General features: G+C 37.1%; 5 protein-coding genes across 10 annotated transcripts; 2 read left to right on the forward strand and 3 right to left on the reverse strand.

The window, feature by feature from the left end:
- The first annotated feature begins 2,311 nt into the window (after positions 1–2,311).
- On the forward strand, positions 2,312–12,299 carry LOC116917654 (DNA ligase 1). Of its 2 annotated transcripts, XM_045170312.1 has the most exons (15): positions 2,312–2,360; positions 8,382–8,450; positions 8,508–8,609; positions 8,749–8,850; positions 8,907–9,100; positions 9,197–9,342; positions 9,424–9,559; positions 9,627–9,786; positions 9,853–10,191; positions 10,504–10,948; positions 11,033–11,219; positions 11,353–11,588; positions 11,689–11,778; positions 11,854–12,054; positions 12,107–12,299. In XM_045170312.1, the coding sequence occupies exons 2-15, from the start codon at positions 8,422–8,424 to the stop codon at positions 12,179–12,181; spliced, it is 2,442 nt and encodes an 813-aa protein (XP_045026247.1). In that variant the 5' UTR covers positions 2,312–2,360; positions 8,382–8,421; the 3' UTR covers positions 12,182–12,299. The 2 variants fall into 2 exon arrangements, with proteins under 2 accessions (XP_045026247.1, XP_032779095.2); XM_032923204.2 differs by lacking the exon at positions 2,312–2,360 and having other exon boundaries at positions 8,380–8,450.
- Positions 2,430–3,549, forward strand: LOC123470250. Of its 2 annotated transcripts, XM_045170315.1 has the most exons (6): positions 2,430–2,611; positions 2,672–2,808; positions 2,866–2,921; positions 2,979–3,098; positions 3,166–3,348; positions 3,412–3,549. In XM_045170315.1, exons 1-6 carry the CDS (start codon positions 2,556–2,558, stop codon positions 3,520–3,522), a joined length of 663 nt encoding a protein of 220 aa, XP_045026250.1. In that variant the 5' UTR covers positions 2,430–2,555; the 3' UTR covers positions 3,523–3,549. The 2 variants fall into 2 exon arrangements, with proteins under 2 accessions (XP_045026250.1, XP_045026249.1); XM_045170314.1 differs by having other exon boundaries at positions 2,672–2,921.
- On the reverse strand, positions 3,509–4,477 carry LOC116934369. 2 transcript variants are annotated; one of them, XM_045170319.1, is made up of 4 exons: positions 4,240–4,477; positions 4,043–4,179; positions 3,930–3,985; positions 3,509–3,868 (listed from the first exon to the last, which is right to left on the reverse strand). In XM_045170319.1, the coding sequence occupies exons 1-4, from the start codon at positions 4,293–4,295 to the stop codon at positions 3,509–3,511; spliced, it is 609 nt and encodes a 202-aa protein (XP_045026254.1). In that variant the 5' UTR covers positions 4,296–4,477. The 2 variants fall into 2 exon arrangements, with proteins under 2 accessions (XP_045026254.1, XP_045026253.1); XM_045170318.1 differs by having other exon boundaries at positions 3,930–4,179.
- Positions 7,042–8,195, reverse strand: LOC116921832. 2 transcript variants are annotated; one of them, XM_045170317.1, is made up of 6 exons: positions 8,140–8,195; positions 7,943–8,079; positions 7,830–7,885; positions 7,653–7,772; positions 7,403–7,585; positions 7,042–7,339 (listed from the first exon to the last, which is right to left on the reverse strand). In XM_045170317.1, exons 1-6 carry the CDS (start codon positions 8,193–8,195, stop codon positions 7,229–7,231), a joined length of 663 nt encoding a protein of 220 aa, XP_045026252.1. In that variant the 3' UTR covers positions 7,042–7,228. The 2 variants fall into 2 exon arrangements, with proteins under 2 accessions (XP_045026252.1, XP_045026251.1); XM_045170316.1 differs by having other exon boundaries at positions 7,830–8,079.
- Positions 12,300–13,282: 983 nt separating the features above from the next.
- On the reverse strand, positions 13,283–14,093 carry LOC116917657 (acyl-CoA-binding protein homolog). Of its 2 annotated transcripts, XR_006643875.1 has the most exons (4): positions 13,906–14,093; positions 13,721–13,835; positions 13,399–13,661; positions 13,283–13,322 (listed from the first exon to the last, which is right to left on the reverse strand). XR_006643875.1 is itself a non-coding variant. In XM_032923208.2 (3 exons), the coding sequence occupies exons 1-3, from the start codon at positions 13,918–13,920 to the stop codon at positions 13,525–13,527; spliced, it is 267 nt and encodes an 88-aa protein (XP_032779099.1). In that variant the 5' UTR covers positions 13,921–14,093; the 3' UTR covers positions 13,386–13,524. The 2 variants fall into 2 exon arrangements, 1 of the variants encoding a protein (XP_032779099.1); XM_032923208.2 differs by lacking the exon at positions 13,283–13,322 and having other exon boundaries at positions 13,386–13,661.
- Between the last annotated feature and the right edge of the window lie 420 nt (positions 14,094–14,513).

A 14,513-nucleotide genomic window follows, 5' to 3' on the forward strand; every position in this document is an offset into this window, starting at 1 on the left:
GCGATCAAATTTTTTACTGAAAAAAGTCCGCCCTGTAACTGTAAGCGAGTTACTGCGCTTTTTTCCTTAAAAAAAGTGTCGTAAACCAATAACTCCCGCAGGCTACCACCAATATGAATGAAAATTACACCTCTAACTCAACTTTTGACGCTGAATCGGAATATCAGGTCAGAATAAGCCTTAAATGAACACACGTTTGTGTAATTAACCGCGAACGAATTTTTATTTTCACGCACGCTACTAGGCGGCTGACAACCAAAATTAATGAAAATTACAATTCCGACTCAGATTTTTATGCTGAATCGAAATATCAATTCAGAATCAGCCTAATATGAACATACGCATGTGTAATTCACTGCGAACGAATTTTTTATTTTCACGCGCGCTACTAGGCGGCTGACAACCAAAATTAATGAAAATTACAATTCCGACTCAGATTTTTATGCTGAATCGAAATATCAATTCAGAATCAGCCTAATATGAACATACGCATGTGTAATTCACTGCGAAATAATTTTTATTTTCACGCACACTATTATGCGGCTGGCTAATAATTCAATGAAAAAACGCATAAAAAACTTTTATTTACTTGCATGCGGTAAACGACTTCCCAAGAAATACTTGATCGGAGCTAATGATTTTTCCCCCACAAATTTTACGTGATTGCGATGGGATTTGTACTTTTTATATTGGTGAATACGTACTTATATCTACGTGACTACGTTACTTATTTTGATTGAATTCTTCATTTATCAAAATATATTTTAATGGAGTTACAATGCATACATATCGTTTTGAACCCGCCACAGTTCTGATGGAATGAACTTCATCAATCATCATGGCGAAAAATCCTATGTTCATCACAAGTTAGTAAGACGGTAAATTGTTCAAAGATAGTTTTTCCTTCTTTATGCTCATCACAGTACATTGGGTCAACCTGGGGGAGGGGGTCAACTACTTATGTAGCGTTGAGACTAAAAATTGGCCAGGTCTGAACTAAACCAGCAATAAAACCTGAATTGACACTTTTGAACTGCTTTGTTTACCTTGTTTATATTGACAGTATGTTGTAGGACAGTGTGTTGTAGCCCTTCGCCACCACGAGCGCTACCGTGCCTACGGTCGTCGGGGCGAACCCTACCACTTTCTATTGTCCCCCAAAAAGCCGGTAGGGTTCGCCCCGACGACCGAGATCAAGTTGGCCTTCCCAGATTTCACGTAGTAACGAAATATCAAAACCGGTTCCATTACCCCGTTTCAAACCCCGATTGGAAAATCCGGCTACATACTCCGTTGACACCGTTTGCTTTCCCATTTGCCCTGAATTTTACCGTTGATTCATGATTCTTACCTAGAAATTTGAATATGGTTCAAATTCCGTAAAATATATTGTATGTATTTTTTAAAATTAGGATCCATTTAACCATCATATTTTAATATGGCGGTGCGACGGGGGCGTCATATCGATTACACCGGGTATTTTGTACCAACCCTAATTACTTGAAAGGTACTATCCGGGTAGTAACCGATTTGCCATATTTCGGGTAGGTCAGTGCGGTTTAACGGGTCTCAGGTAATCAGTGCCGAGCCCTACTTCCTCTGTTGGCCGTTAAGTTTTAGGTGCGTTAATTGCCAGTTAACCGGTTGCCGTAGCAAACCCATGTAGCTCCACGTTATGAACTCCTTCTACCAAGAGGCGGGACGCGGTCATTCCACGGTATTTTCCACGTTATAGCTGTATGCACTACGCGAAGATTCCCCGTGGCTCGGCTTACCATGGACTACTCTAACTTAAGGACGGGACTCATCGACAATTCCTATGTCGGCCATGTAATTTATTTTTTATTTTTTATTTAATTTAATTAAAAAAAATAATTATTGACTTACCAAATTTCCCTATATTGAAAATTTACCCTTAACGAGATACTAATTATTTTCTATCAGAAAATAGGGAAATTGGGTGGGCTGCCGGTACCATCTGGGAGCCAAAAATCCTAACTCATTGCTTGTTTTCTTTCTACAATTTCAAGTTCAGTTGTCAATCAGCAAGATCATGCGATTTTAGTTGATAGATGGCACCCGACAATTTTGAGTTCAGTTGTCAATCAACAAGAACTTGCGATTTTTGGTTGATAGATGGCACCGGGGCCCGCCCTTTTCCCCTTCCTTCCAAAATTAAAATCGCAATATCTTCTTAAATGATACGTTTTATAAAGAAAAAATTTTGTGGTTAGAATTGCCTTTTAAAGCTGCATTTAATTGTCTATTTTTTTATATTTTTCGTGAAAATAGCCCACCCGACACCCTTTAACAAGGCGGGATAGGGAAAGAATCCCGTCCTTAAGTTAGAGTAGTCCATGGGCTTTAGCCATAGCCTTCTATAGGAACGGCCAGGAAGCTGGCTATCTCCCTGTAGAAAAAAGTTTGTCATCCTCCCACCGACCCACAGCCGCCTCTGGCTCTTTGTCCCTAGCGACGCCCTAGCAACGAAAGCGTGTCCTTTCCGCTTTCCACATTTTCTTTCCCAATTTTTCCATTTTTCACTGGTTGAGAGCATGCTCAGCCATATCTTGTTCAAGGGTGCAAGGGTCAGTGCCGGTCAATGCATAGGTCAGGGATAATTATTAAGAATGAGGAAAAAGTGCTGTGTAATTAATTGTTTGAATAAAAATTACGGAAAAGGAGTTTTAAACCAAAAAGTGACTTACCACACTTTCCCAAAAGATGAAAACAGAATCGAAAAATGGATAAAACATTTACACAGCAGTGTCGAAAATGGATCTTCAGCATACAGCCTCCTAAAATTCAGTGATTACACTGTTATTAGTAGTGATCATTTCGAAGAAAACTGTTTTTCTTTTTCAGTTACTGGAAATACCAAAATATTGAAGAAATCTGCTGTTCCAACGTTGTTCAACAAGGTATAACATAAGCAGATTTTGCTTCAGTCGATAACATGATTATATATTTTTTTAAAGGTGGCAGTCATTCAGGCAAATGAACAGATTAATATGCCAAATAAAAGAATTCTGATGATGCACAACGGTAATGCTTCAACTCAACCAATTCACAGTTCTATCAATTCAACTCAAGACGCAGTAAGTTACATAGCCAAATTAGTTCACCGAATAAAGAACTAACTAACTACATTCCATTATTCTACAGGGCTTAACAATTTTTGACTTGGTTAATCGTGTTGCACCCATCAACCACGTTGTAAAGCAAGGAATAAAAATTATTGCTCCAACAACCGTTTCTATTAATGTTGAAGATTGGTGCATTCCGACTGACATTCCGCCTACAGCTGTAACATCTGTTGAAACGATGGAACAATCCTTGAATGTTGTGGTAAAATACTTTAGCTACAACAGATCCAATGGGCAGCCCAATTACATTCGTTTACCATTACAGAGTTCTCTTGAAAATGAGGTTACTGCGAAAGCTAGTTCATCCAAAAAGATTTACAGAAAGCAAAATGGAAGTCCTTTTACGGAAATAAGTTGCAACGTTACCAGTATATGATGAAAAAACTTCGCAAAATGGCAAGCAGTTTGCAAAAATCTGTGAATAAGATAACCACGTTAGTTGGCGAAGAGAATATTGAATTATTGAAAGAAGATCCGCGAATGAGAAAATGTATTACGTGTGTTAGAAAAATTATTGAACAAGAGGGAAATAAGAACTGTGATGCAAATGCCAAATCTTCCTTCTTATTTATTCGGTGAACTAATTTGACTATGTAACTTACTGCATCTTGAGTTGAATTGATAGAACTGTGAATTGGTTGAGTTGAAGCATTACCTTTGTGCATCATCAGAATTCTTTTATTTGGCATATTAATCTGTTCATTTGCCTGAATGACTGCCACCTTTAAAAAAATATATAATCATGTTATCGACTGAAGCAAAATCTGCTTAACTATGTTATACCTTGTTGAACAACGTTGGAACAGCAGATTTCTTCAATATTTTGGTATTTCCAGTAACTGAAAAAGAAAAACAGTTTTCTTCGAAATGATCACTACTAATAACAGTGTAATCACTGAATTTTAGGAGGCTGTATGCTGAAGATCCATTTTCGACACTGCTGTGTAAATGTTTTATCCATTTTTCGATTCTGTTTTCATCTTTTGGGAAAGTGTGGTAAGTCACTTTTTGGTTTAAAACTCCTTTTCCGTAATTTTTATTCAAACAATTAATTACACAGCACTTTTTCCTCATTCTTAATAATTATCCCTGACCTATGCATTGACCGGCACTGACCCTTGCACCCTTGAACAAGATATGGCTGAGCATGCTCTCAACCAGTGAAAAATGGAAAAATTGGGAAAGAAAATGTGGAAAGCGGAAAGGACACGCTTTCGTTGCTAGGGCGTCGCTAGGGACAAAGAGCCAGAGGCGGCTGTGGGTCGGTGGGAGGATGACAAACTTTTTTTCTACAGGGAGATAGCCAGCTTCCTGGCCGTTCCTATAGAAGGCTATGGCGTAAGCCCATGGACTACTCTAACTTAAGGACGGGATTCTTTCCCTATCCCGCCTTGTTAAAGGGTGTCGGGTGGGCTATTTTCACGAAAAAATATAAAAAATAGACAATTAAATGCAGCTTTAAAAGGCAATTCTAACCACAAAATTTTTTCTTTATAAAACGTATCATTTAAGAAGATATTGCGATTTTAATTTTGGAAGGAAGGGGAAAAGGGCGGGCCCCGGTGCCATCTATCAACCAAAAATCGCAAGTTCTTGTTGATTGACAACTGAACTCAAAATTGTCGGGTGCCATCTATCAACTAAAATCGCATGATCTTGCTGATTGACAACTGAACTTGAAATTGTAGAAAGAAAACAAGCAATGAGTTAGGATTTTTGGCTCCCAGATGGTACCGGCAGCCCACCCAATTTCCCTATTTTCTGATAGAAAATAATTAGTATCTCGTTAAGGGTAAATTTTCAATATAGGGAAATTTGGTAAGTCAATAATTATTTTTTTAATTAAATTAAATAAAAAATAAAAAATAAATTACATGGCCGACATAGGAATTGTCGATGAGTCCCGTCCTTAAGTTAGAGTAGTCCATGGTAAGCCGAGCCACGGGGAATCTTCGCGTAGTGCATACAGCTATAACGTGGAAAATACCGTGGAATGACCGCGTCCCGCCTCTTGGTAGAAGGAGTTCATAACGTGGAGCTACATGGGTTTGCTACGGCAACCGGTTAACTGGCAATTAACGCACCTAAAACTTAACGGCCAACAGAGGAAGTAGGGCTCGGCACTGATTACCTGAGACCCGTTAAACCGCACTGACCTACCCGAAATATGGCAAATCGGTTACTACCCGGATAGTACCTTTCAAGTAATTAGGGTTGGTACAAAATACCCGGTGTAATCGATATGACGCCCCCGTCGCACCGCCATATTAAAATATGATGGTTAAATGGATCCTAATTTTAAAAAATACATACAATATATTTTACGGAATTTGAACCATATTCAAATTTCTAGGTAAGAATCATGAATCAACGGTAAAATTCAGGGCAAATGGGAAAGCAAACGGTGTCAACGGAGTATGTAGCCGGATTTTCCAATCGGGGTTTGAAACGGGGTAATGGAACCGGTTTTGATATTTCGTTACTACGTGAAATCTGGGAAGGCCAACTTGATCTCGGTCGTCGGGGCGAACCCTACCGGCTTTTTGGGGGACAATAGAAAGTGGTAGGGTTCGCCCCGACGACCGTAGGCACGGTAGCGCTCGTGGTGGCGAAGGGCTACAACACACTGTCCTACAACATACTGTCAATATAAACAAGGTAAACAAAGCAGTTCAAAAGTGTCAATTCAGGTTTTATTGCTGGTTTAGTTCAGACCTGGCCAATTTTTAGTCTCAACGCTACATAAGTAGTTGACCCCCTCCCCCAGGTTGACCCAATGTACTGTGATGAGCATAAAGAAGGAAAAACTATCTTTGAACAATTTACCGTCTTACTAACTTGTGATGAACATAGGATTTTTCGCCATGATGATTGATGAAGTTCATTCCATCAGAACTGTGGCGGGTTCAAAACGATATGTATGCATTGTAACTCCATTAAAATATATTTTGATAAATGAAGAATTCAATCAAAATAAGTAACGTAGTCACGTAGATATAAGTACGTATTCACCAATATAAAAAGTACAAATCCCATCGCAATCACGTAAAATTTGTGGGGGAAAAATCATTAGCTCCGATCAAGTATTTCTTGGGAAGTCGTTTACCGCATGCAAGTAAATAAAAGTTTTTTATGCGTTTTTTCATTGAATTATTAGCCAGCCGCATAATAGTGTGCGTGAAAATAAAAATTATTTCGCAGTGAATTACACATGCGTATGTTCATATTAGGCTGATTCTGAATTGATATTTCGATTCAGCATAAAAATCTGAGTCGGAATTGTAATTTTCATTAATTTTGGTTGTCAGCCGCCTAGTAGCGCGCGTGAAAATAAAAAATTCGTTCGCAGTGAATTACACATGCGTATGTTCATATTAGGCTGATTCTGAATTGATATTTCGATTCAGCATAAAAATCTGAGTCGGAATTGTAATTTTCATTAATTTTGGTTGTCAGCCGCCTAGTAGCGAGCGTGAAAATAAAAAATTCGTTCGCAGTGAATTACACATGCGTATGTTCATATTAGGCTGATTCTGAATTGATATTTCGATTCAGCATAAAAATCTGAGTCGGAATTGTAATTTTCATTAATTTTGGTTGTCAGCCGCCTAGTAGCGTGCGTGAAAATAAAAATTCGTTCGCGGTTAATTACACAAACGTGTGTTCATTTAAGGCTTATTCTGACCTGATATTCCGATTCAGCGTCAAAAGTTGAGTTAGAGGTGTAATTTTCATTCATATTGGTGGTAGCCTGCGGGAGTTATTGGTTTACGACACTTTTTTTTTAAGGAAAAAAAGCGCAGTAACTCGCTTACAGTTACAGGGCGGACTTTTTTCAGTAAAAAATTTGATCGCTAAAAACTAAATCCCGCAGGCTACTACCAAAATGAATAAGAAGGAAGATTTGGCATTTGCATCACAGTTCTTATTTCCCTCTTGTTCAATAATTTTTCTAACACACGTAATACATTTTCTCATTCGCGGATCTTCTTTCAATAATTCAATATTCTCTTCGCCAACTAACGTGGTTATCTTATTCACAGATTTTTGCAAACTGCTTGCCATTTTGCGAAGTTTTTTCATCATATACTGGTAACGTTGCAACTTATTTCCGTAAAAGGACTTCCATTTTGCTTTCTGTAAATCTTTTTGGATGAACTAGCTTTCGCAGTAACCTCATTTTCAAGAGAACTCTGTAATGGTAAACGAATGTAATTGGGCTGCCCATTGGATCTGTTGTAGCTAAAGTATTTTACCACAACATTCAAGGATTGTTCCATCGTTTCAACAGATGTTACAGCTGTAGGCGGAATGTCAGTCGGAATGCACCAATCTTCAACATTAATAGAAACGGTTGTTGGAGCAATAATTTTTATTCCTTGCTTTACAACGTGGTTGATGGGTGCAACACGATTAACCAAGTCAAAAATTGTTAAGCCCTGTAGAATAATGGAATGTAGTTAGTTAGTTCTTTATTCGGTGAACTAATTTGGCTATGTAACTTACTGCGTCTTGAGTTGAATTGATAGAACTGTGAATTGGTTGAGTTGAAGCATTACCGTTGTGCATCATCAGAATTCTTTTATTTGGCATATTAATCTGTTCATTTGCCTGAATGACTGCCACCTTTAAAAAAATATATAATCATGTTATCGACTGAAGCAAAATCTGCTTATGTTATACCTTGTTGAACAACGTTGGAACAGCAGATTTCTTCAATATTTTGGTATTTCCAGTAACTGAAAAAGAAAAACAGTTTTCTTCGAAATGATCACTACTAATAACAGTGTAATCACTGAATTTTAGGAGGCTGTATGCTGAAGATCCATTTTCGACACTGCTGTGTAAATGTTTTATCCATTTTTCGATTCTGTTTTCATCTTTTGGGAAAGTGTGGTAAGTCACTTTTTGGTTTAAAACTCCTTTTCCGTAATTTTTATTCAAACAATTAATTACACAGCACTTTTTCCTCATTCTTAATAATTATCCCTGACCTATGCATTGACCGGCACTGACCCTTGCACCCTTGAACAAGATATGGCTGAGCATGCTCTCAACCAGTGAAAAATGGAAAAATTGGGAAAGAAAATGTGGAAAGCGGAAAGGACACGCTTTCGTTGCTAGGGCGTCGCTAGGGACAAAGAGCCAGAGGCGGCTGTGGGTCGGTGGGAGGATGACAAACTTTTTTTCTACAGGGAGATAGCCAGCTTCCTGGCCGTTCCTATAGAAGGCTATGGCTTACGCGCCAAAATCTATCACAACAGAAAAACAAGAAATGGAGCAACAAGGACAGCGTCTAATAACGTAATAACTAGAACAGTTACGTACAACTCATGTGTCTAATTCTTGTCGAATTTTCAGATCTTTTTTTTCGAAACCACGTTTAACATCTTCTGCAGAAGTCGTTAAAGGAAAAGAAAAGAGCGAAGAAGTGCGATGCACTGATGAAGCATCTGTGTTGCCGTGAGTAGACGTGAATAATGATGTTTTCCAAGCTCGTGCAATATAATACAACCCAGAAGATTTTTCACACATTCCACAGATTACACACCTTAAAGTGCTTATGTTTTAATGAAAAAATCACATCTGTACCATTGTTTAGGGGGATTAAAAGTTCTGCCAGTGACAGTCCAGCCAAAACAGCCAACAAAAAAGTAAAAGCACTTGAAAGTGATGATGAAGCTCCTGTTTCTCGAAAAAATAAGTAAGGCACAGAGTGTGAAATATTTTTTTGTTTTTTCTTAATATTAAGTTATCTAGGAGGAGAAAATGTGCTGTAAGCAGCAGTGATGAATCAGAACCAGAAATAAGGACTATAAGAAAAAAAATGACACCAAAACTTAAATCACCAAACCAATTATCAGGATCTACTAATGACAATAGTACTACATCTTTTAAGAAAAAGGAGGACTCTAAGTTAAATAAGAAAAGTGTTCTACTAGTAGGCACAGAAGGTTTGAATGCTACAAGATATTTTAACCAATTTCAACGTTATTGTATTTTTATTAGGTTGATACTCTCATTTGCTTAATGTTTGTTATTTGATATAGATACAAGTGATTCAAAGGATGAAATCAAGTTAGGGAACCACGAGTACTATAATCCTGGCAAGAACAGTTATCATCCTCTAAAAGATTCAACATGGAAAATGGGTGAAAACGTACCATACATGGCCTTAGCTAAAACACTGGAACTTGTGAGAAACTTCACTTAATATTAAATGAGCAAAATTCCATTCCAAATTTTAAAATTATCTACTTATTTATTCATTCACCAGATTGAAGAAACTAGCTCCAGGTTGAAAATGATTGAAATTTTGGCAAACTACTTCAGAAGTGTTTTTCTTTTGTCACCAAATGATTTGTTGTGCTCTGTTTATTTATGTTTAAATCAATTAGCACCTGCATATATTGGTTGGTTGGTTTTTTTTTAACCTTTAACTAGTTGTTGAAACTAAAAAACTTTACTTAATGTTTTCAGGCTTGGAGCTTGGAGTAGGTGAAGGTATAATCATTAAAGCTATTGCACAAGCTACAGGAAGAACAGCAGACAAAGTTAAAGCTGATGTATCAGCTAAAGGAGATGTGGGTTTAGTAGCAGAGGCATCAAAAAGCACGCAAAGAACTCTTTCAATGTTCAGGTTGTGTATTTAATGAAAAGCTTTTATATCTTTATCAAGTTGATTTAGTGAATCTTCCATTTGCAGGCCAGCTATTTTAACAGTGAATAGCGTATTCACTAAACTGACCGAAGTAGCTGTGATGACAGGAAATAGTTCCCAGACGAAGAAAGTAGATAAGATTCATGGGTTACTCGTTGCTGCAAAGCAATTAGAAGCCCGTTTCATAGCACGATCGCTGGCTGGCAAGCTACGAATTGGGTTGGCTGAACAGTCTCTTCTTCAAGCTTTAGCTTTTGCAGCTTCCGCAACTCCCCCAAATCAGCCTTCACCGCCTACCCAACTGAACTGTTTTCAGGGGCTTAGCACTGAAGCCATTAAAGCCAAAGTAGAAACTGCAGCAGTCATTTTAAAGACAGCATATTGGCAAGTATTTTCTTTATTATCTCCTATTTCTATTTCTGCCTTAAGTTCAAGTCATCGTTATTCAAGTTGAAAATTAAGCCACGTTACCGTGTTTCCTTTATTGGTCTAGTTTTCTGGCTTCTTTCTTTTTTTACGAGTATTTATGATATTATGAAAAGTTTCCTTTTGAAAAGACGCAATTTACTGTATACTTAGTATTGACACAGTTTTGTGGGTTATTTTATTTTTTTTATAAAATGTTTTATTTCATTTTTTTATTTTTTTTTTTAATTTTTTTTTTATTATTTTTTATTTTTTCATTTTATTTTGCAGCCAATGCCCTAGCTACGATCGAATCATACCGGTTCTTTTACGGGAAGGCATAGCAGCGCTCCCACTGCATTGTACCCTAACTCCAGGAGTTCCATTAAAACCCATGTTGGCGTGTCCTACAAGAGGTGTCGGGGAAGTACTACAGAAGTTTGAATCTACCAAGTTCACCTGTGAGTGGAAATATGATGGTGAAAGAGCGCAGATACACCTCCTCGAGAATGGTGAAGTCAGAATTTACAGCAGGAACCAAGAAAATAACACCTCAAAATACCCCGACATAATCAGTCGCTTTCAGTCTTGGATTGCTCCGTCAGCTTCCGTTCGATCTGCCATTATTGATTCTGAAGCTGTAGCTTGGGATACAGAGAAGAAAACAATCCTTCCGTTTCAAATTCTTTCAACGAGAAAACGAAAAGATGCTGTAGAAGCAGACATTAAAGTTCAAGTAAGATTTTTATGTTCATCATTGCAAACAGTTGCCTTTTTGTTAATTAAAAAATTTTGCAACACAATTAAAAAATATTTACAGGTTTGCGTATTCGCATTTGATTTGTTGTTCATCAACGGAGAGTCCCTTGTCGAAATGCCGCTAATAGAACGTCGACAAAAGCTTTGGAATTCTTTTCATAGAGTTGGTGGTCAGTTTGATTTTGCAACTAGCAGAGATCCTCAATCAATTGAGGAAATCGAAGAATTCTTGGACGAATCGTTGAAAGGTGATATTTTATTTAGCTCTGGCGGATAGTACTATCACATGCTCTATCTTAAACTGTTACATGCCTCTGCCAACTAAATTTTATCTAATCCGAAATGCTTATATATTTTTCAAACACTGTTCCTTTATTGAAGGCAATTGTGAAGGGCTGATGGTTAAAGGTTTGGTTAAGGACGCGACATATGAGATAGCCAAGAGATCAAAAAATTGGTTAAAACTAAAGAAAGACTACTTGGAAGGAGTTGGTGATACTATCGATGCTGTCGTAATTGGAGGATATTTAGGCAGAGGCAAACGAACTGGTCTTTACGGAGGCTTTTTACTGGCATGCTACGATGAAAATAATGAAGATTACCAGTCACTTTGTAAAGTAAGTGCATGTCTTCTGTAGAATTTGAAAAGTTTTGCTACATATTCCTTACGTAAATTTTATAATATTATAAACGACTGTCCCGACTTTTATTGAGCAGATTGGTACAGGATTTAGTGATGAAGATTTTCAGACCCACAGTGATTTTCTTAAAAACCACATAATTCAAAAGCCAAAACCCTACTACCGGGTCAGATAATGTGCTACATTAATCGTGTCGTGTACCTAATCAATAATCTTATCATGTTGATATCTTACTGTGCAGTTTGACCAAACGTTATCACCCGATCATTGGTTTGAACCCGTTCAAGTGTGGGAAATTAAATGCGCTGACTTGTCCATTTCGCCAGTACATAGAGCCGCAGTCGGAATAATTGATCCTGTTAAAGGAATTTCTTTGAGATTTCCTCGTTTTATAAGAATACGACCGGACAAGAATCCGGAGAATGCTACATCAGCCGAACAGGTAACAAAAATGATTTAGCCTTTTCACCTTTTACTAATGTATTATTTTATAGATTGCCGATCTTTACAAGAGCCAGGACCAGATAAAAAATCGGAAAATAGAGGAGGAGGAAGAGGGCTTTTATTGAATCCGGAAATTCCGACGAAAACCCTTTTCGACTATGGTAACATACTGTGGTGATATTTCTTTCTATTGATTTTTGTGTAAATCAATTATCATTTGAAATAAATTACCGTAATTATCAATCGCGCATTAGACCATCAAATAGATTGCTTATTGCGCTTCCAGAAATCTGGAAGCCTGATTAGTTGGCTTCCGAAAAGAAAGCAACCATAGATTGTTCCACTATCTAATCCTTGTTCTTGTTTTTCATCAAATTCCGTAAGTACTATATATACTATATATAAGTATTGGCTTGCGATTTGCTTCCTTCAATCGCATTCCTTAGCATCGCATCGTTATCCTTTTCGTTGTAACGAAAAAGAAATGGATAAGTATAAAATAAGGCAAAAACTTGGTAAACCCTAAAGCCCCCCCCCCCCTTGGTAAAAACCTACTTAAGTTAGTTTTATTGAAGGGTTTATTTAGTGCTACCGACCACGCCAATCATGGTTCGATTGGTAACAGTTGTAATTTGAGATGGAAAATAAAATAATAATATATTTAATAAACAATAACTTAATGCTTACGCATTCCCGGCAGGGGAGCAAATTACGCATTCAGAAAATGAAAAAGTACAAAACGCTCAATAATTTAGGAAAAGGGATCGTGCGGGTTAACGGGATATCTTGTCTTTTCTAGATTATGAGCTCATCGTCTAGAACAAGAAATTTAAAGTCCAATTTATTGCTATTTTTCAAGCTGACGAATGTGGATTTTGGAAAGGATTCGTAGGCCAATGAGAATTCTTCCTTGAAGTTTTGGTTATTGATTTAATTTTTTGCAACTGATTCTTTCTTCGTGAAAAATCACGTGGGGCCTTCTTAAGCCCAACTGTATCAACCGTAGCAGAATAAACTTGGTCCGTTTCGGATAGGTCACTGAATCATCTTCCCATTTTGGAAGATAAAATTGGCTACAAAACGAAGTTGTATAAAAAGAGGCGCATTTTCTAATGCTTTATGTCGAGTCATTTATATATAAACATATAAACAGCTACCATCCTTTGGATCTACCATACTTTCTCACCAGAAAACTGAGAATTACTGTAGATCAATGCTTTAAACAATGTGTTTTTTGCATTTTACTGGATCAGAAATTTTTGCAAGCTGTTTCATTTTAAATGAATAGAACAAAGTTCATCAATTGCAAATAAAGAGAATTAATACACATTTTCATTTTTACTTTGTATGGTTTTAAAAATCCTCATCCTTGAAGTACTCTGAAAATGTAAGGGAGAAAAAGACACCTTCCAGTGTGAGCACTATACAATGAGATGAGATTTTCCTCCCCTATTCGACTAGAAGTACATCATGCACTATACTTAGCCAGCAGTTCTTCTGTCTTTGCAACATATGCTTCTTTGGCTGCATCTGAGGACATGCCTTTTTTTGATTCCCAGGAATCCCATTTGGCTTTCCCTTTAAAATCCAACATTCCAGGTCGTGCTGAACATGGTAATAGGATATTAAAATACTTCATGTGGAAAATACAGAATAAAACTAACCAACGTTAACATCTCCAACAGTGGCTTGCTTAAATAACGCATAAATTTCTTTTAGTTCATCGTCAGTAGGCCTAGCAGTCAAGGCTTTTATATCCTCGGCAGCTTTATTGAATTTCTGTTATAAAGCATGTACGAAAAAAGACCAAATTAATTGTAAAAAACTGTCAACATACAACTTTACTTACTTCATCAAGAGACATTTTAGCTGTTACTGGACAATTATAATGAATTAATGATGTTCAATTGGGTTCTTCCACGCCTCTAGTGCCCACAAAATAATCTTCTCAAGAGGAGGAAAAATAGAGTTGTCTATTAAGTTAACTTCGGTTAACTTGTCGGTCGTAGCTCGCAGATGAGGAAATCAGGAGATTCAACCAACTATTCGAAGACCATATGAAAAATTCTTGAAACTTAACGGCGATACAAAGCAATCAAACTAGAATTTTTTAAGTACTATATAATAAATTGGTACAAACAAAAAAGAAAAATATTAAGGCATTGCAACATTGGAATTCATTCATGGAAACTTCTGTTTAGTACCATTTCTTCTTTTGCCCTTTCTTCCTTGGTCTGTTGGTCGTCGTCTGACTGTTCCATTCTTTTCTGGGCCACTTAACGTCAGGTCTCTACGAAGCATACACAATGGTGGGTAAAATATCCTATGAAATCTCTAGCATCCTTGAAACATATTCAATTTTAAGACAAGCAATGTAAAGTTTCATACTTCTAAGTATTTTACAATACGATTTCATTTGTTGACATTCGTTAATTTGCAGGCAAAGCGTACTAAGAA

Source organism: Daphnia magna, linkage group LG2 (genome assembly GCF_020631705.1).
Source record: "Daphnia magna isolate NIES linkage group LG2, ASM2063170v1.1, whole genome shotgun sequence".
In the NCBI taxonomy this organism is placed as follows: domain Eukaryota; kingdom Metazoa; phylum Arthropoda; class Branchiopoda; order Diplostraca; family Daphniidae; genus Daphnia; species Daphnia magna.